This window comes from Mustela erminea, chromosome 19 (assembly GCF_009829155.1).
Source record: "Mustela erminea isolate mMusErm1 chromosome 19, mMusErm1.Pri, whole genome shotgun sequence".
Lineage (NCBI taxonomy): Eukaryota > Metazoa > Chordata > Mammalia > Carnivora > Mustelidae > Mustela > Mustela erminea.
This window is the reverse complement of record NC_045632.1, coordinates 53,836,717-53,857,556: the sequence shown is the minus strand read 5'-3', so window position 1 is coordinate 53,857,556 and position 20,840 is coordinate 53,836,717. Positions and strand designations below refer to the sequence as shown.

Sequence of the window (20,840 nt, the reverse complement as noted above, 5' to 3'; positions counted from 1 at the left end):
GTTTGGGTGATGGCAGGGAGGACCTGAGGGGCAGGAAACCTGGATAGACAGAATGTTTCCTGACAGAGATGCAGGGGTTGCACTTCCGAAGGGCAAGAGGAAGACTAAATCGGAAATAAGGTCGGGCTATGTTTGGTCAAGTACGTAAGACTCTGGCTACTCAGGGAGACATTCCCTAATTTTTAGCTGTACTCTCTTTATTCTGGACGTGGCCCCCTTTCATGAAATTTACCTGTACTTGAAGGACCGTGCTATAAAATGATTGGAACCCAGAATCAAATGGGCTTTCTCTTCCTGCCTCCAAATTGAAGAGCTTTAAGACCTGGAGAGATCACAGAAGCCCAGCCCATCTCTCTGGGAATCCCCAGCTGGCCAAGGCCAAATGCACAACTGGAGAAGGTCTTACATTTAGGGATTTTTGGGGTGTCCGGGTTTGGGTCAGGTGCAACCTTGGTGCTGCAGTTTAGGGGCTACTGAGAAGCAAGGTGGGGAATAAACAGAGGGGCTCCTGTGGCTATGACCGAGGGTGTATCAGGGCAGTCGCTGGTACCCCAGGGAATACTCTACCAGTCGGCCAAACTTACTGGGACGCTGGTGCCAGGAGACTCAGTGCTGGGCTCCTGATGTCCAGACTCAGCTCTGCCCCAAGCTCTACTACCAGCCACACAATACAACAATGCCTTTAAAGTTACAAGACACTAAGAGTGCTAGGCCCCTTCTGGGAATTAATTATTCTCTTTATCCTGGGCAAATGCACGAGTGTCAAAGAAAGATCTTTTTCTCCTTCCTTTGTAACAGGACTGAATAATTCTTCGTAGGGACTGTTTTGTACAGGGTAGGATACTTAGCAGCATCTCTGGCCTCTATCCGATAGCTGCCAGTAGTATCCCTTAGTCGCGACAATCAAGAATGCTTCCATACATTACCAAGTGCCACAAGGGCAAAATCAGCCTAGTTGAGAACCAATGTTCTAGGGAATTCAATCTCTGTGTTTGCAGCTTCTCTGACAGTTTTACTTACCGAGCACAAGCCTTGGCACAGGGACAAAGGAAAAGTGGGCGATGCCTGGATTGCGGCCTCCTGGAAAGCACAGGTGCTCTGAATCTAAAGCCCTGTGGTGCTCTCCGTGTTGTCTTGGTTCTTCAAGGCCTTCTGGTGGTGCCTGCCTAGGTTCCCCATAAAAGGAAGCAACCACAAGCTTTTTCTCTGAGATGATCTCATAATGATAGCGGGCCCACTTAGCCGGTGTCCAGAAAAGTCGTCAATATTCCCATATTCTGTCTTTTGAGAACGTGCATTATTGCTTTGGCAAGGTTTTCAAGGGAATTCTATGATGATAAGCTGATGTATTTACACATGCTATTATTCAGAATTCCCTACTATTTAAGCAATACTCTCAACATTCACTGTTTATGCTAAACCAGCATGAGTATTATATATGTATATGCTAATAGCGCATATACCACTCTTTTGCCCCTGGCAAACTGATACATCACACATATATATGAATATAGTTCTTGTTCTCGATTTAGCTCAAACTAGAGAGGTTTCTTCCCTGTGTATTTTTAAAAATGAAACAATCTCTGCTTATGAAAACTTTGACTGTTAACTTGAAAACATACCATGAACTAGTCATATTTTTAATACCATAGGACTGTTTACCAATTTTATTTTAGGCTGCATGTATTCTAAAGAAAACCAGAAATCAAACATTTATTCAAGATAAATACCACCAGTTCTGATACTGTTCATGACTCTATGAAGGCTTAGTTTCACTCCTCATGACTGATTTCTCTCATATAATTCCAAGAAAATGGAAAGTCAGATCCTTATTGTGATAGCTAGAGAACATTAAATCTGAAGACTTACGTTAGAGAACAGTGATTTAAATGGTTTTAAAATAGAACACGTCTTACCAAAAAGGTAAAAAGAACAAACAGCAGCTTACAATTAATAGCACTACACTTTCAAATTTAGCAAAACAAATATTGTTCCCATGAACTGAAGTAAGGCAATATAAATAATCCCATATTAATCCCAAAGCATGGCTGGCTTAAGTTTGGATGGTTTCTAAAAAGTGTACTTTAAGGGGTGCCTGGGTGACTCAGTCAGTTGTGTCTCACTCTTAATTTTGGCTGGAGATCAAACCGTGTAGGGCCCAGCAGAGTCTTCTTCTCGCCCTCTCCCTCTGTGTCCTCCCCCTCCTCACGCTAGTGCGCTAAGTATTTTATTTTTTTAAGTGTACCATAAAATCTTAATTTCTGAAGGCTCACTTTATTTTTTTTATTTTTTTAAAGATTTTATTTATTTATTTAACAGAGAGAGATCACAAGTGGACAGAGAAAGAAGGGGAAGCAGGCTCCCTGCTGAGCAGAGAGCCCGATGCCTTGATCCCAGGACCCTGAGATCATAAAGCGAGCCGAAGGCAGAGGCTCAACCCCCTGGGCCGCCCAGGTGCTCCTGAAGGCTCACTTTCAATAGGGAGAGGTTACTGCAGGGCACTGGAAGGTTAAATACCCTTTGTGATTACTTAAGATATTTTGACTTCTGCCACGTTTTTATTACAGTACAAGCTCTACATTTTCTGAAGTCACTAAATTTCTCGTTACAGCACAGGATAAAGAAGATAAAGAGGGGGATGACTTACAAATTCAATCCTAAACACAAACACGTTTGAGAGGCAATCATAAAACCAAACAAGGGATGGAAAAAGCAATGGAGCACCAGAAAGCAGAGAGTAAAAAAGCTTCCAGCAAAAGCAGTAAAAGATGCCACGCTTGGAATAACGTCTGACACATGCCATGCGAAGAAGGTCATGCCTTTATGACAAAAACACAAAAACAAAAACAAAAAACCCAAAACAGCAAAACAACTTTGTTCACATTGAAATGGCATATATACTTTTGAGAATAACAAAGTCACCATGGAGATATATTTTTTCAAAAAATATTTCTCAAATATTTGACCACTTCACTGATAAACTAAAAATGAGTATCACTTTTTACGATTGTTTTCTTGTTTCTTTTTTGTAGCCTTCTGTCCCTTAATAGTAACTTTCTTGATAGTTACGATCCAAGTCAGTGGCAGGGCCTAGGCAATGTTTCTGTTATACCAGCCCTCACTATTTTGACTTTGTGGACTTAGCACAAAGTTACAAATGTGTGTATTTTGTTATTAGTAAGGCGATACAAAATTTAGAGTTTTTTTCCCTGCAGTTTGTTGAAAGGAATGAATATTGGTACTCTTCCAGTTCAAGCATTACAGACAATGCTTGAATTTATTCACATAGTTTGGATATTTGCTCCTTTCACACAGAGAGGTTATCAAATGTAGGGCCACAGACGTTAGTCTGGGAACACTGACAACCTAGGAATCCCCTTCATCTTTAGCCTGCCTCTCCCGGTATGTAAGCTAAAACATCGGCGTGTCTACTCATCAACACTGTTGATACAACTGAGAGAACCCTTCGGGTTGAAACACTGCAAAGCAAGCATATTTACTGGACTACTTCTTGGCCGTAACTACATTATACTAGCCAACATCTTGATGAAACTCCATGTCTTTTGACAGTCTTTTAGATGTTGGGAGTATGAAGCCAGAAGATCGACATGCTCTTTCCCAGAACCAAATCTTACCAAGCGACACTTGAAAGCACTTCCAATGGGAATGAATACTTGAGACTACAAAGCCTTTGTCCCTAAATCCCCAAAGGTATACATTTCCTCTCCTCTTTAAGAGGCTTCTGAGGACCAGAGTGAGAAGCATTGCTTGAAATAAAGCAGAGTAAATGCTTAGAGTCAGTATTAGATGGCAAGTTTTGGTGAGTTTTGGACTGGAATTAAGGTAAACCTTCTAAAACTGAGGCCATAATATATTACTTGAAAGCATCACCCTGTCAATTTGCCACTACTAAGACTACAGCTTCACAACTGGACTGACATGGATATATTTTCTTCTGATAAAAAGAAGCTTCAAACCTTACTCAGCATCTTTCAGGTAAGTCTACAAAAAATTTGTTTTTATTTCCCCTTTATATCAAGGAATCAGAAATACATTGACTAAGGAACTACTCATATTCTAACCCTCTTATTTTTGCTCGTAAGCTAGAATTATATTATTTACGAAGATAAACGGCATCGTGTTATAAAATGGTCGCCTTCAGCAAATGCATGAAGTAGAGTAATCTCCTTTGAAATCCTTCCAAAACTTAAAACCGTAAGATGTGTTACTTTTATCAGATAAAAACTTCACATCAAAATAGAAAGTTTAGTAACGGCATGTCTTTTCATTTTCTTCTACTAGGACAATTATTCGTATATTTTCATGAACACAGGTAAAACAGTTATGAAGATAACTAGGCACACCATTGCATCCTGTGACTATCAGCAGATGATGGGTTTGTGAAAGTCAAGGCAACAAAACAGGTCACATTATGAGTATGTCAAAGAATTCACACACAAAAAAGGTAGAATTCTCACTTCTCTTTAATCACTGAATTTCAGTTATTACGAATAATCTTAGGACAATTCAGGTAACTAAGGTTTTTGGGAGGGAAAACAATTCTTGTACATAAAGAACTATGACATGCTCAATTTTTCTGTAAATAACTCTACTGGCTGGATTAATTAACAAACATTTTCACAGGAACGAATTTTTTAAAGCCAAAGATCACTGCATTTATATTTACAAAAAAGCCATAAACAAACATGCACCTCTCCTTTGCTGGGAGAATTTAAATCAATGTTCAAACATTAAGGCAGTGACAATTCTAAAACAATGAAATTCTAGTTAAGGCTTTATGTTTGTTTTGAAACCCATAGTCATAGGCCACTGTGACCAAAGCAAACTCTTATCTACCAGGTTGGGTTCATCTCTCCAGGATATGTTTATTCACTACCAACTATTCTTCTATGGGACAGGAATTAGTAGTAATATCATCTATTTATTTGGGGTTATTAGTCCACACCTTAAGTTTTATTTTGAGGATTTAGCCTTCAGCAGCATAAGCGTGCCACAGAAGGAACTTTTTCTTAATAAACTTTGAAAATGTACAGGCTGCACTGATTTTTTCCTTGGCTGAAAGTTGGACAACAATCCTAAATACAGTTAACCTCCAAAGCAGGTATGACCATGCTCCTATCTAAAAACATGGATGTCCTCGATCACTGACATAACTGGTCTTCACCTCCTTTTCTTTGAAGACTGGTCTTGCCGTCTAAACAAAGCAACAAAATGCAGAATACCATTTCTTAGGTGGATCTCTTCTATACTTGCTATCCTCAAGGCACAGATAACATCCTTGCTAGCCCAATGTCTTTCCTTATTCAAGGAAGAGATGAGAAGTGGATGGGAAGATTCACTTTAGAGTAACTGTTGATTGCACTCTTGCCCTATCACTTTACACTGAAATTTAGCTGGGGGGGGGGGATGTCCTTTTTCTCTTTCCCTTATTTTTTTTAAACATTTAGAGAGACAAAACTCAGATCCAGCCTATGGGTACATATTTTGAGAAGCAGCTGTGGAGTACCACCCTTGCCTACTGGGGAGAGCAGGAGGGATGTTCCCAGGGCACACTCCAGAATGAGTTTCCACGGCTGGAATGACGTACAGTTACTTGGACTAGAAGGATCGCTATTTACACTAAGTGCTTGCCGCTACTTCTCGAAGCAGTAATTGTACAGCAGCAAGTCTTGTGAGGAAGTACTGTACATGTGGGTTGGTCTCAGTTCATGTAAAGGAAGAATGGCACTGACTACATGGAGATGGTCTCAGAAGCTAAAGACGGCTGTAGTTCTCCTTTGTCTTCAAGTCAGAAAAAAAGCGGGATGTCAAAGCAGAAGAAGCCGTAGGCAGCATGAGTCCCACACCATCTGAGCGCCGGCTTTTACATCTGATGTGTGGTATCTGATTTCTTTAGATTCACTATCAGGAAACAGGAATTTCTAACAAGCACTGTCAAATATTTTAGGAGCAATTTAAGTTAAGCAAGACACATTTCCACTGAAGTGTTTTGAAGGTCTGAAAAGTCTGTACCCTAGTACCTGGTAAGCTTGGCTTCAGCTAATGCTAGATGGGTTTGAAAGGCATGAAATACACTTGTGTTTTGAAGATGGGAAGACTAACCATGACAGGGCAAATGTAGGCAACACAGAAACAGTATTATTTAGACCAACATCTTACACTTTATCATACACTCACATTTATACACAAATTTCATGTTTACAAGTACAAAAGGCAAAGACCCTCCAAGAACTGAAGTAAATGCATCAGTAACTACATTTAATAGCGTTAACACTGTTGTCCCACTCTCCATTTTCCAAACGCAGAAGAAAATCGTCAATGCCGTTGCACACTCGGACTTCACTTTTAGAAGTCAGAGACCCTGTGTAGTTCTGCACATGTCTGGGTTTCTACAGAGCTGAACTGAGACTCCATTGTATTCCAGGCCAAATCGGCCAGAAGAAAGTCATCCATTGCTGTTTGAGTTTCGTTGCTGGTGAAGAACAAGCTCCCCAGGGTTTCGAAGCCAGAATTCATGGTCTGTGTCTCTGTACTGTTCAACTGAACTTTGCTCTCTACAGCAGGTATGTTTTTAGCAGCGGAGATTCCTTCAGTCTGGGTCTCTGTGTCAGATGAATCAGTACTCATGGAAAAGCTGGAGTGTTTCAGAATACTTCCCAGAGGCAGGTGGGGGCTACTGTCTAAAAAGAAGTTTAAGTCTGTCTGTGTCTGCGTGTCAAACATTTCAAGGCCCAAGAAGTTAGAATTTCCCCTGCAACTATAGGACTGAGCAGATGTGTCTGCAAGGAAGAAGTCCGTCTGGGTCTCTATGTCCAGCGATTCCAAGACAGGCTCGGTGGTTATGGTGTTAAGCTCACTCTCTTCAGTTTGAGTCTGGATATTTGAGGCAGACAAGAACTCTTCAATATCAAAATCAATTGCGGGATTCTGGGTCGGGCCAGATGGGAGCTGGGGGTCAGGTCCGGTACTTGTGTCAGACAAAAGACCACGATTGTCCAGTGTCTGACTGGGGAGATTACTTGACAAGATGTTTTCTAAATCGCTTAATAAATCTATAGTTTGGGTCTGATTATCTGTCATGTTCTGTGAAGGAAGCATGCTGTGCTGTGCACTGAAGGTTATAATTGGTGCTGATTTCTCAAGATCTTGATTTAAAGTCTTAGGGTGGGTCTGAGGTAACAAATCATGAGCGACGGTCTCTGCTACTAAGCTGCTGCTTATAATACTATCTGTAGAAACACCGTAGGATGAATGGACGCTCTCAAAAATGTCCCCACCTATAACAGCTTGGTCCATTGGTACTCCGTCATCTGTCAGACTTTGCATCCCACTCGTCTGGGTTTCTCTGGAGATCCCACCTGACTGGTAACAGGCATCCATAAACGCATCAGTCTGAGCAGCAATGGACGAGGTCACCTTGGAACTGGGCAAAAACGTTTGCGTATGAACACTAATGGGAAGGGAGACTTGAGAACCAAACGTCAAATCTGTTTGAGAACAAGAAGATACAGAGGAATCAGGCCCAGCCCACGGCGTGGAAGGTATGAAGTGCTGCGTGGCGTAAGACAAGTCTGTCTGTACGTTGATTGAAGAAATACTGTTCTTCTGACATGTGTTCCCTAGTTCTTGTAAAGGATTAGACAGACTCTTACCCAAGTTCACTTGAACGCCTGTACTAATTGGCTCCATGGCAATAGGACTTACAATTTTTGGAAGAGGGAGACTTTCCTTCAGACAGCCAGCCTCCGAATCGAGGCCGAGGATCAGGGTTCCAATTGACAAGGGCAGTATGTGCACAGCGCCAGGGGCAGAACCCTGGTGGTCGACACCCAACACCACAGGCTGGGCCAAGGAGTCAGCTGTAGGCACGAAGATAGGCATGGGAGAAAACTGCATAACAGGAAGTTTCACCACAGCCACTTTGGGCTTGGGTAAAAGCAACTTCTGAGGGTATCTTGGAGGTGTTGTAAGAGTCTGCTTTCCGGCATTAGAGCTGCAAGAGTCTTCAAAAGAAGTGACCAGCTTTATATCTGAAGTTTCCAGTTCTTGAGTGTCTGGTCTTGCAGCTGGTTGGGTGCTCAAGGCCTCAGTGGTCTTACTGGACAACTTCTGGCTGTGCAAGCAGCTCTCCATTTTCCTTTTCTTACTAGGTGGATCCCTGAAACCAAGGACAGAGTTAACAAGAGAAAAACAAGAGTTTAGGCTGCAGCTTTCTTCAACCCTGGTGCAGTCTCTTCAATTATTTACAAATGCTGTTCCCCACACCTAGAGCAGAGATCAGAATCCACCAGGGGAGGGGAGATCCATCCTTCTGTGCCTCTATGACAACTGGGACTACTATATGGTGGGCAGAAGTGGAGGAGCATGCAGGCAGGGAAGGAGGAAGCCCATCTTTTTCGGGGCATACCTCTAAGTACTCTAGTACTCAGCTTAGCTCTATAAGCACGAGGGAGCTAACAGATTATATAATGCAACTTTTACTGTTCCTAAAGTAGGAAGCTATTACTCCAAATATAAATTTGACCTTTAAGATGAAGTACAGTTTCATGATAAAACTTAACTCTTTAGCAATTTAATAACATCCCTCTGATGAAAAATGCTTCAAGCTGGGCTTTTCAATTGGGAAGAAATAAGGAAGAACAACCAGGTTAGACAGATGTGGATCCTTTGCTAGTACCGTTCGCCTTTCCGAAAGTTCCCCCCTTTCACGTCATGTTTTTCGCTGTGAGTCCTCCTTTCTCCCTGCACTAATGGCTTTCCAGGAGTTTCGTCTGAAATTCTTCCCATAGCGACTGACTCCCGGGCCACCATTTCTTCCCCTTTACCTGTGCTCTGCCGGGATCTCATGGCCAGTGCGGTAGACGTGAGACTGTAACGCAGTTCTGCTGGCGTAGGGACAGCCGCACGTGCACTGGAAGGTCTTGCCGCAGTCCTCGGCGTGCCTTTTCAAGTCCCACTCCGTGCCATAGGAATTGCTGCACTTACTGCACTTATGCTTCTTTTCGGCGTGCATCTTCATGAAGTGCTAGGAAGAACACAGAAGACCAAAGTGGAAAACCACATTGCTCAGAACATGTGAAAAAACCATCCCTGTACGTGCATTAATAATGAGTCTACAGGACAAGCGAGAGCGGTCTACATCAAAAGAATGGAAAAGCAGGCAAACTGCAGTTTACCGCACGCCCCTTCTCCCTGTCACTGCCGCTTTGTGAAAAGTGAGAACCCTGTTTTGGTGGCAATTCATGGCACCCACTTGGGTTTACGAACTAGTGCTGCAGGCAGGAGAAAGTCCGCCAGGCTTTTCTCAGGATCCCTTGAGCCAACCCTCGGGAGAGTAGTTCAGCTGCCAGTCCCTGCCAGTCCTACGTGACCTCTTTCCCCACTCACTGGGCCCCTCCCTCCTCCGAAGGCAGCTGCTTCCGGAACTCTTCCTGACTTCTGCGGCTTCATCCTTCCTTAAGAGAATTCTTCCTCTGTGCCTTTGCTCCTCGGGCCTTGGAGGCACACAGTCACACAAGAGACGTGGAGCACACATTTCTCATTTGCTGTGGAACCGGTCTTCTCGCCCTTCTCTCCAAACCCACTTCTGGACGTCTTCTCCAGAACAAGCCACGTCTCCTTCACTCTTGTTAAACCCCACTCCCGTTTTCCCCAACACGGAGACTCCCGGGTAGGGCTATCCTCACAGGCAGAATTTGAGAATTCTCCAGTTATGGTTTCGTAAGTGATTAGAATGCACATTAGGTTTGTATCACCTGCATTTCACCTTCAGAGAAGTCTACTTAAATAAAATACCTGTTTTACGAGAGAAAATTGAGAAAATGGTCTGTCAGGGCCTCTAGGACATCCTTCAATGGGACAACAGTAGAATTTCGGTACAGTTTTCAAATCCTTTCTTATTGTTGGATTTACTATGCCATCCTGCAAAAGAAAAAATTACTTTACATAATTATTAAAAAACAAAACAAAACAAAACAAACCAGTGGAACTGACTGGGACCAGAAACAAGGAATGACTAAAGATGGGCATAAGAGATCTTTTAGGGGAGATAAAAATGTTCTAAAATGATTGTCGTGCTGCTGGCACAACTATGTGGATCTACTGAATAATTAAATTTTTCACTTAAAATGGGTAGATGTTACGGTGAATCAAACTGTAGCTCAATAAATCTGTAAAAATTTTTCAAAACAGGGGCACCTGGGTGGCTCGGTGGGTTAATCGACTGCCTTCAGCTCAGGTCATGATCCTGGAGTCCAGGGATAGAATCCCACATCGGGCTCCCTGCTGAGCAGGAAATCTGCTTCTCCCTCTGACCAACCCCCTTCTCATGCTCGCTCGCTCTCTTTCTCTCTCTCATTCTCGCTCTCCCTCAAATAAATAAAATCTTAAAATTTTTTTTTTTTCAAAACCAAAAACCCCTCCATGTTGTTTAAAAGTTTCTATCCATTCCTTTAAAACTCCTCCTTCTAAACTTAAAATTTCTGTCCTTAAAGCCAGCTTTCTTTGTTTGTAAGTGGTATATTCCATTTCTCAGGCTCAACATTTTGGTACCACCCTAATTCTTCCCTTCCCTTCTACCCCACCCTCAATTATTGGGAGCCCCTAAAAAACCCCTCCTTTGACTCTGTTCTTCAGGCCTTCCTCCTGGCACCCTGACTTCCTCTGATCCTTAAACCCCTGAAGTAGGTGAAGGCAGCTGACACAACTTATATATATATATATACACACATATATAATATTAACTCATATAATCCTAATCATCCTTTGTTATTAAGTATGTGATTGTCTTTTTGGCTGGGAGTTTAAAATACCTCGTGACTTCATTTAGCTTGGAGTGCTCTGTCCTGGCGCCCATGATAAGCTCACATACTGCAGGTGTGACACACCTATGACCTCCAGCATAATTCCTGTCTGGCCCTAAAGGGGGTGGGGTGGGGTGGGGAAGGACCTCTTGACAGGTCACTGGAAACAACTAGAGATGTATTCATGTAACCAGGGCTCAAGGGTAGAAGAGCACCTGGTTCCGGGGGTCCCAAAAGAGACCAACTTTGGCCACTCACCACAAAGGTAGTGAGACAAGTGGTGGTGACACAAGAAAAGGGATTTATTTCAGTGAATCCAGTACCAGGAAGATAGTGGACTAACTTCTCTATGACTGTCTCCAAAGTGCTGAAAATACTTTCAGGTTTATGTAAGGAAAATGTAGGACAAAGGTCAGTGGATACGGGCAGGCAGGCAGAAAAGGTCAGGTCAGTCGCTCTCTTGGGGTCAACCATGCGGGGTTCTTGCTGGTGTAAAGGGAATCCCTGTTGCTGGAGGGAATAGTTTTGGGTCGCTATCATGGGATGCCCCTCCCCTGGATCTTTTGCCTGAGTTAAGAGATGAGCTGGAAAGAAGAACATAATCAGAAAATACAGACTGAGGTCTAAGTGGAAGGGGTAGAACTTCCCTTTGACTCAGGCCTCAGCTGTTGCTGCAGCGCTCAGGTAGGTATCCTGGTCATCTAGTGTTCTGATTAGCAAGGATTCAATACTGTTGGAACATGTCCACTTCCCTCTCTACCAGTAGTGCTTCTGGAGAAGTGAGAAATGAATAATCACGTGGCTAAGACTCCTTCCCTTTGCCTTCCCAGTGGATCTCAAGAGGAACATGTTGACCTTGTTGAGTTTGTGTCCACTCATTTAGAGGGAAAAGAAGCTGTTCTTGTTTTATTTTTAAACAACATAATTTATCTTTCCATATCAAATTCAATTAGTCCTCCATGTCTTCCACACTGGTCCATTCTTTTCCAATCCTACTGCGCCATACTGCCCAGATATTCATATTCACTTGGGTTATTTACATGGTCTCTTACATAATTTTCCTTCCTCTTCTAATGTTATAACAAATGTGACATTCTGAAAACTTATTTGTATGTATCACCTAACTGTGTTATGCCTCAAATCTCCCATTATAGCCGTATCTTTTTCTGTTCCCTTTTCATACACCACCCTACTCAGCCTCACATTCTTCCCACTTCCAATTGCACAGTCTATGAAGGCCCAATTTGCCCTACATTCTCCTGGCTCTCTTCAGGCAGACTGCGATGGTGGAAAAAGCACCTGGCATTGAAAAACCTACAAACCACTTCTACCAGTTAGGGTTGTTGCCTTAACCTCTCTGAGTCAGTTTACTCATTTCTGAGATAGATACAGTAGTTAACTCTCAAGATGATCTTGTATTGGATTAGCATAAAGCCAAGCCCAGATCATAGCCTCAATAAACAACACTCCCTTGTTCTGCTCACCACCACCCAGATGTAGAGATCTGTTTCCTGTTTGAATTCTGAGATAATGAAACTTAAGCTATTTTAAATATTACCATTTTTCCCCCAGAATTCTTTCTCTCCAACTAACTTTCTTAAAGGGAAGAGACTATTCTGTACACCTCTTGGTATTGTCTTAATGCTTAAAGAAGAGAGCATTTGCCTGCTAACTGGCATTTTTTGAAAGGCAGTCCAGCGTAGGGTGGTGGTTTTCAACCCTGGAGTCTGAAAAATCACAGGAGACACTTTAGTTTGGAGTGGGGGGGATTAGGGATCCATACTTGGTTTTTAAGTCTCCCCACATAATCCGAAAATACAGTCTAGCTTTGGAACCCCTTGCATAGTGGTTAAACCCCTGGGTTCTGGAATGTGGACTGCCGTAGTTTGAATTCTCTACTTTGCCACTTTCTTGTGACCTTGAGAAAATGAACTGCCTTGGTTTCCTTACCTGTGAAGAAGGTAAAACAGGATCTGCTTCATGGTTGTTGTGGGGATTTAGTCATTAACACAGTGCTTATCATGTGATCACTCAATTAGTTATTATTGCTATTTGTTATATAGAGTTTCGTTTCTTCTTTTGCTTTCTGCCAACCAACTTAATGCCAAAGATCTAATATAAACCAGTACTTTACATTAAATTACTGTCTTTGTGAAAGTCAGACTGAAAGGCTCTCTGTTAAAATACTGGTAGCTACTAGCTTTAGTGACAACTGACATGGTCTCTTATCACCAAACTCATTCCTACTCACCAGTTCACCTAGTGTTTTGTTTCTTTTTAATGAAATACTTTGTTAACTTGATATTTTTCCAACTAGTGTTATTAGCAAGAAAAAACGACATGTGGGGAGAATATTAAGACTGAGAAATTCTTCATTCACCTGACAATCATCAAATTCCTCTTAGTGATACGCCAGGGACATGACTCCTGTGTACGTTCCAGGCTGTTCAGATGCTCCACAAAATTGCCTACAAGGTCACTACAAAATTCATGCTCACTTCTAATACACTCTCAACTCTGCTTTGCATGCCTTTTTAAAAACTTAATTTTTATTTTTAAGTGTTTTATTTATTTATTCATGAGAGACAGAGAGAGAGAGAGAGAGAGAGACAGAGGGAGAAGCAGGCTCCCCGCAGAGCAGGGAGCCAGATGCGGGACTCAATCCTAGGACCCTGGAATCATGACCTGAGCCAAAGCAGACACTTAGACTGAGCCAACCAGGTGCCCTAACATGCCCCCCCCCATTTTTAAAATATTTTATTTATTTATTTGACAGATCACAAGTAGGCAGAGAGGCAGGCAGAGAGAGAGGAGGAAGCAGGGTCCTTGCTGAGCAGAGAGCCTTATGCGGGGCTTGATCCCAGGACCCTGGGATCATGATCTGAGCTGAAGGCAGAGGCCTTAACCCACTGAGTCACCCGGGCACCCCTACCATGCCCTTTTATTATCCCCTTTTAAACTCCCAATCATGTTCTCAAAGACATGTTCACTTCACTTTTTAAAAAAAGTTAACGTTTTAGAGATGTTTTAGGTTCACAGCAAAATTGAGCAGAAAGCACAGAGATTTCCCATATATCCCTCCCTCCCCAAACATGAATAGCCTGTTCCGCTATTAACATTATCCCCTACCAGAGTGGTACATTTGTTCCAATCAATGAACCTACATTGGCACATCAGTATCACCAAAAATCCACTGTTTATATTAGAGTTCATTGCTGCTGTTGTATATTCTGTGGCTTTTGACAAGTGTGTAATGATAAACATCCACTGTTACACAATCACACAGTATTTTCACTGCCCTAAAAATCCTCTGTGCTTACACCTATTCCTAATATTCCCTTAAACCCACATGACAAGGACTAATCTTTTTTGCCTTCTCCAGAAAGTTATACAGTTGGAATGATGCAGTAGGTACCCTCTTCATATTAGCTGCTTTCATCGAGTATACTCCTGACCTGAACTTCTGCCACGTCGTTTCATGGCTTGATAGCTCATTTTTTTTTAGTGCTGAGTAATATGCCATTCTCTGGAGGTACCACAGTTCATCTATCCATTCACCTACTGGTGAACATCCTGCTAGATTCCGAATTTTGGCAATTAGTCCCTTCTCTTTACGTGTCTTCCACCACCTCCCTCAACTTTCCGTTTTCACTGTTACATCATTAGTTCAAGTCATGATGACTCTGTTTGGACTTTAATCATTAGCCTCTTGACTCATTTCTAGAACTTCAATCTTTTTTTCATTCACTTTGCCAGATTCATTTTTCTAAAGTATAGCTCTGATCATGCCATTACCTCACTTGAACATTTTTAGTGGCACCTCATATCTTGCTGGGTCCAAATTGCTCTAGCTTGAGACATTCAAGTCCCTTACTATAAATACTTCGAATTGCCTTTCTCTTCTGTTACTTACCTGTTTTGTCTAATGGAACTACTTGAAATCCCCCAAACCTTTTCAAGGGGAAGAAAGTATTTGTATCATCTGTTGCATTTGGCAATGTCTGGACAGAGTAAATGTTCAATAAAAACTGGGAGCATTATACTGAACATGTTCACGTGGCCATCAAAGCCAAAACTGTATCATGCACTAGGATGAAACACTAAAGACAGCTGTAATGGACACCAACCATCCCCTGGTGGCCTTTATTACAGGAATGGCAACAATCTGAGAGCGTTCACTTTCCTGCTTTCTGAGGGCCAACTCCTCACCCTCCCTATCACCATCTCCCCATCCCAGTTCCAGGGCCTTCCTGTCCTGAGACAATAAACTCAAAAGACAGGATGGCTGGAGGGGGTGCCTGGGTGGCTCAGTGGGAAGCCTCTGCCTTCTGCTCAGGTTTGTGATTCAGGGGTCCTGGGATGAAGCCCCGCATTGGACTCTCTGCTTGGCGGGGAGCCTGCTTCCTCCTCTCTCTCTGCCTGCTGCTCTGCCTACTTGTGATCTCTGTCAAATAAATAAGTAAAATCTTAAAAAAAAAAAAAAAGACAGGATGGCTGAGATGAGGATGGGGGAGATAAGAAATGGGGGTGGCACAACACCACATGAACCGCAGTGAGAGTCATGTTTTGTTCTGGTATCCTCTATCTATGTTCAAAAACAAAATTCACCAGACTTCTTGTACTTCATCTTTTGTATGCATGACTAAAAAGAGAACACAAAAAATACTTCATGTTTTGCATTCCGTTTTTGGGTACCTGTTACACAAAACATTTTAAAGTAAAAAAAAAACACCAAGCATTTCAAAAATGTTTATGAAACATTTTAACTAAAAGAATTTGGGGGGAAAAATCTGTGAGAGGAAATAATAAAAAACAAGATGGAAAAAAGTAAACACATGGAAGAAGAGAAAACCAGGAGTAAGGATGCACTTTAAGGAGAAAGGGTAAAAGGAAAAGATTTTAAGAACAGTGGCAAAAACTGGTGGGGAAAAAAAAGGCACTTTAACTATACCAGCACCTGACTGCCTTCACAGAAAGCATCCAAGAAGAAAATCAGTTCGCTCTGTTGTCTTCTTACTGTAAATTTAAAATTGCAGGTCTTTGTATAATATGGCCTGCAGAATGACCTGGAAACTTTCTTTTCCTTTGTTTTTTCCTTAAAACAAATTTCCTTGCAAGTCATTAAAAGCAAACCCTGGACCGAACAAATCCTTTAAGCCAGGTTTCAAAAATAAAAATGCTGCTGGGTTAGAGGTTCTTTAAGGGCCCACCTGTCCCCTTCACTGCTTTCAAACAAGAAATAAAAGAATCTCTGAGAAATGTCCATTTACTCCTACTCTTCCTTTTCCTTAATCCCCAGCTTTCATTTCCTCAGGAATCCCCCTGTAGGCAAGGGAGATTTCCTAGGAGGAGATTTCCTACCGGGAGATGAAATAGAGACACGTATCTTAAGAACCCGCATAACACCAAAACACAGCTGTCCCTACACCTTACAATCCAATCCCTATTCTTAACCACTATCCTTCAGAAGGGTTGGTTAATTATTTACATTAAGAAGGGAATATTTGTTTGGGGACAGGGTACCCTGTGAAGAAAGTCTAGAATAAAATAAGGACCATACAGCAACTAATGGGGAAGGGGATAAAAGAGTATCATAACCCAGAAAAAATAAAAACTAGGAAAGAAACTAGAATTTTGCAAGTGGCGGTAACCAAGAGAACGAGCAGGAAAAATTCCCACTGAATATTATGCAAACCTGCCGAGCAGCTAAACTCAGACTACCTTCAGAGCAGTAAGTAGGCAGGCACTCGACTGGTACCCGAGTAGCTCCAAAAAGCTTTCAAAACCACGGGGAGCTCCCAGGCAGCTCTTCTCCCCAGGCCTCCTCCTCCTCCCTCCCTCCTCCCAATACTTTGAAAACAACAAGTGTCAAGAGTAATGTTTGAACTCAAGAGCCTTCTCCTCAGGATGCAGACGGAGAGTAAGAGATTCACCCCACTGGGGCACCTCCGTAAAGGTACACAAAGGCTGCTGTGTCACGAAGGTCACGCTCGTGAAAGAAAATGAACCCCTTTCCTCCCATATAGCAGATGCTCATGGTTGGCTGAGTGCTGTGGTTAGAAAGGCAGAACAAGGCAGCAAAGTGAGCCTCTCCGACAAGAAAAAAATAAAAAACAAAAATAATGATGGTTCTGGGTGAGATTCCTTTAATTCCTCCTGAAACAAGTCTCCCTAATGACCTATGAAGGAAAATCAGGAGAGTCCACTTTTCCCTTCAACATTTTTAGTTCAGAAAGGGATCTGGAGGGCACTGTCCTGGGTTTAGACAAGAGAAATCTGAAAACCGGCTTAGAATTGGGAGAATGACTTCACATAGGTTCTAAGCAAGGGAGGATACTGCCGCTCTGAAAAGTCCGGGTAAAAATTTGACTATCAAAATTTTTATCTGCCTCAAACATACGCCTCCTTTTTAATCTCATTATACTTTGTATGTGCACCGTATATTGTATGTGTTTGTGCATTTTGTAAATGTACGGGTATCTCTAGATATTCCTAAACTTAACATCTTTTAAAAACATAATTAGAAATAGACCTCCTATGCTATCACGCTAGTCCTGAAGAGTAAATGGTATCTTTGTGCTCAACAGATGCTTCGCAAAGTCTTGAGAGTGAAAGAGCTCCAGACAGGAACTCCAGACAAAAGGACAATAAAACTGTGAGAGTCAATCTCTGGACCAATCCAGTCCTGGCCAGACGGGCAGCTTCTCTTGGGCTCAGAGATGTGAAGTGTCCTGGCTGGTTCTCAGTGAGGACACGGTAGGAGAGGTGGGCGACGGCCGCTGTCTGTGAGCCCAGAGAATCAAGGCATGTAGAATTTCTGCAAACATGTGGTTCACCCACTCAAAATAAAAAGGAAGAATTTCGTTGAAATTTAGTATGATAGAGAAAACACAAGGTCGAAGACCATTCCCAAAGACCACGGAACAGGTACTGCACTCGAGGCCTGGAAGAAACGGCCTCGGTTCTGAGGAAAACAGCAGCCCCACCTGCAGGGTCCCCCCCAGCACACCTCCTGGCCCGGCTCCCTCATCTTCACGGGGGACCCGTGCTGCATCTGTTCAGCCGGTGCCCGACGGGGTCGGCCTCTCATGGGCACCAATGTTTGGGCCACTAGAAACTACAACCTCTGATAAATTCTCCCCGGAAGCCCGATTCTAAGGAGGTCTCCAAGGAGGATCTCCGTGAAGGGCAGACAGAACCTGCAACACGTACTCCCGGAGGCGTTCAGCCCATCCAAAGCTACATTCACAAAACTGCTGCGAGTGTCACGCTTCGGAATTCCGTCACTGTCGACACGGAGAGAAGCGAGTAAGGAGCGGGGGGAGGAAACTGCCCGTTGTAACGACGGGGAAATTGGGACTTAACAGGTGTCGGGTGGGGCCGGACCTCTGGATTTTCGGGGAGCTGAGCTCTCCATAGACGCGCACTGAGGGGTAAAAATCACGGCCCCACGTCACAGACCGAGGAAGGGACGGTCCCACGACTGTCATGTTAACGTACGGGCTCCCTTTTTAAGCGAAGTCCTCGGGCAATGCCCCTTACGTCTCCCTCCTGGGCACACCCGATTCTACCCACACTGGGAAAGCGAGGCAGAGCTGCGGCGCCCTTTTAAAAGCCGGGCAGAAGCTGAAGGCCTCTCGCAGGTACTGTGGGTGTGGTGGAAAGCGCTCGGGCTGGACAAGCGCACACCGGGTTTCAACTGCTGCTCCGGTCCGGCTGCGCAATCCGCTCCTCAGCAGCAGGATGAGGACGCGACGGGCCTCCGCAAGTTACTGGAACTAGCGAGGTCCCTGCGTCGAATGCCCGGGCCGCGAAGCCAGAGGCCAGCAGTCCCGGCTCGTCCGAGCCCCACCGCGGAGGGGCATGACACAGTGTTTTCTACTGGGTGTCCCTGCGTGCTGGCGCCCACTCTGCCCCGCCGGGACTCCCTGGCCGGTCTGGCCCGTTTTGTGGGTGGACGCCAGCCGGCGAGGCTACACGCGCGCGCGCACACACACACACACACACACACACGGCGCAATCCCGGGCGCGGGCCGGGATCCCGCACGCCCCGCACGCCCGAGCCCGCGCCCAAGCCCCGGAGCGCCAGGCCCGGGGAGGCGCCGTTCCGCGGCGGGCTCACCTGCAGGCGGTGGCTCTTGACCAGGTGCATGTTGAGCGCCGGGCTGTTGGGCAGGATCTTGCCGCAGCCGCGCACGGTGCACAGGATGTTGGTCCGCACGGCCCGGGACAGCTCGCTCACCGACGGCTGGATCAGCTCCCGGGCCGGAGGCGCGGGACCCGCGGGCTGCTGTCTCGCCGCCGCGGGCCGCGGCCGGCTGCCCCTCAGCCGTCCGGGGGGCCCCCACGGGCCCGAGGCGGCGGCGGCGGCTCCCCTCGCGGCCGTCGGGGCGGTCGGGACACCCGAGGCCAGAGCCGCGGACCCCGCCGCCGCCGCCTCAGACGCCGCCATGGCTCCCGCACGGCAGAAGAACCGAACGAACAGGCCCCGCCTCCCGCCGCAGCCACTTCCGGCAGGGGGCGGGGCCGCCGGCCTCATTAGCATCCGGCGGGACCGGGACGGCCGCGGCGCCCCCTGCCGGCCATGGAAGGCGTGTCTGCGGGAAGCCGCCGCCCGTTGAGGCAAGAGGGTTATGAAACTTCACAGGGGTTCTTGGGAACAGGTGGAAGGTATTGGTCCCACTGATTCATTTTCATCTTCCCAGAAAACTTAACATTGGGCATTAATTGTATAGAAGAAAAAGCAATACGATCAGGAACTTTATTTCCCCAAATATTAGAAACAACCCAAATATTCAATGGCAGGAGAGGCAATAGTATGTTAATTACATCTATTGTTCATTGAGGGTTTACCATGTGCTAGACTTCGGGGAAGGCACTTTTCACTTTGTATCTCATTTTGTCCTAAAAACAGGTGTCACGGGTATGTACTGTAAGTGTTACCCCATTTTGCAGAGAAGAAACTAGCCCCAGGTCGCATTGTACAAATAAGTAAGTTGCTATGGTTGAGTTAATCATTTTAAGGGAGACTGGATTTACTTGCCTGTTATCTTTTTTGTTTTTGCCTCTTCACTGCTGAAGACATACTACTACTTAGGAGACAGTATGACTCAGGGCAGGGTTCCAAAACCTAAATACTTGGACGGACTAGCTAGACCAAGGGAGAGAAGGGAGGACTGGTGAAATGAAAAACCCATCCTTTGTTTAAAGGATGCTACTCATCTTTGGTGTTGCTAGATTTATTTTTCAAGGTTTTTATGTGAAAACTGCTAACTTACATGTATCAGAAGCCATACTAGTTTTCTATTGCTGCAGTTACAAGTTTCCACCACCTTAGTGGCTTTAGTCAACGCAGATTGTGGCAGAGTTCTGACACAAGTACTACCCTAAGATAAAAGTGTGGGCAGGGCGGCATTTCTCCTGGAGGCTCTACAGAAGAATCTGCTTACTTGCCTTTTCCAGCTTCTCAGAGTCAGTAATGGTGAGTTGAGTATTCATCATATCATGGACTTGTTCTCCCTCAGATCTCTCCTATTTCTGTTCCACATTTTCCCCTGCTGTTCCACTTTTGAAGATCCTTCTGATTACAGTGACTTCATTCAGGAAGTCCAGAATAATCTCCCCTTTGCAAGTCCCTTCGCCTTGTAATGTATTTACAGATTTCAGGGATTAGGATATGGACATCTTTGAGTAGGGGGCATTATTCTGCCTATCACAGAAATTACTTTTGCTTTTAAAAGTACTGGGGGACAAACAAACAAACTCTACAGCTATGTGTGTGGGGGATAGCACCTACAGGCTCTTGTTTCTTTTGGCATGTCTCAGAGTGCAGGCTCTCAAATCTGAATGCCCGGGGTTAATGTGAGCTCAGCCACTTACTAGCATCGGCTTTGGCATTCACTTGAGTGGAATAAGACTAGTAATGCTGCCTGCCTTATAGGATTGTGGTGAAAATAAGATAATGCACATAAAATACTTAGGACCGACATAGCAAGTACTCCAAAAAGGTTAGCTATT

At 44.3% G+C, this 20,840-nt stretch overlaps 1 protein-coding gene across 3 annotated transcripts; it reads right to left on the bottom strand.

Annotated features, from left to right (window-relative positions):
- Window positions 1-4,466: 4,466 nt before the first annotated feature.
- Window positions 4,467-19,301, bottom strand: ATMIN (ATM interactor). Of its 3 annotated transcripts, XM_032324846.1 has the most exons (5): window positions 18,946-19,034; window positions 17,356-17,662; window positions 9,817-9,942; window positions 8,847-9,046; window positions 4,467-8,179 (listed from the first exon to the last, which is right to left on the bottom strand). In XM_032324846.1, the coding sequence occupies exons 4-5, from the start codon at window positions 9,038-9,040 to the stop codon at window positions 6,367-6,369; spliced, it is 2,007 nt and encodes a 668-aa protein (XP_032180737.1). In that variant the 5' UTR covers window positions 9,041-9,046; window positions 9,817-9,942; window positions 17,356-17,662; window positions 18,946-19,034; the 3' UTR covers window positions 4,467-6,366. The 3 variants fall into 3 exon arrangements, with proteins under 3 accessions (XP_032180737.1, XP_032180736.1, XP_032180738.1); XM_032324845.1 differs by lacking the exon at window positions 17,356-17,662 and having other exon boundaries at window positions 18,946-19,301; XM_032324847.1 differs by lacking the exons at window positions 17,356-17,662; window positions 18,946-19,034 and adding an exon at window positions 13,204-13,383.
- Between the last annotated feature and the right edge of the window lie 1,539 nt (window positions 19,302-20,840).

Bases quoted from the DNA above. Each gene is read 5' to 3' on its own strand.
- ATMIN (XM_032324845.1), bottom strand. From the start codon at position 19,275: ATGGCGGCGTCTGAGGCGGCGGCGGCGGGGTCCGCGGCTCTGGCCTCG. The intron at 9,047-9,816 runs GTATTTTATTTA...TGTTCTTCCTAG, and splicing joins AATTTTCTCTCGTAAAACAG to CACTTCATGAAGATGCACGC. The intron at 8,180-8,846 runs GTAAAGGGGAAG...CCTTGGTTTCAG, and splicing joins GAGATCCCGGCAGAGCACAG to GGATCCACCTAGTAAGAAAA.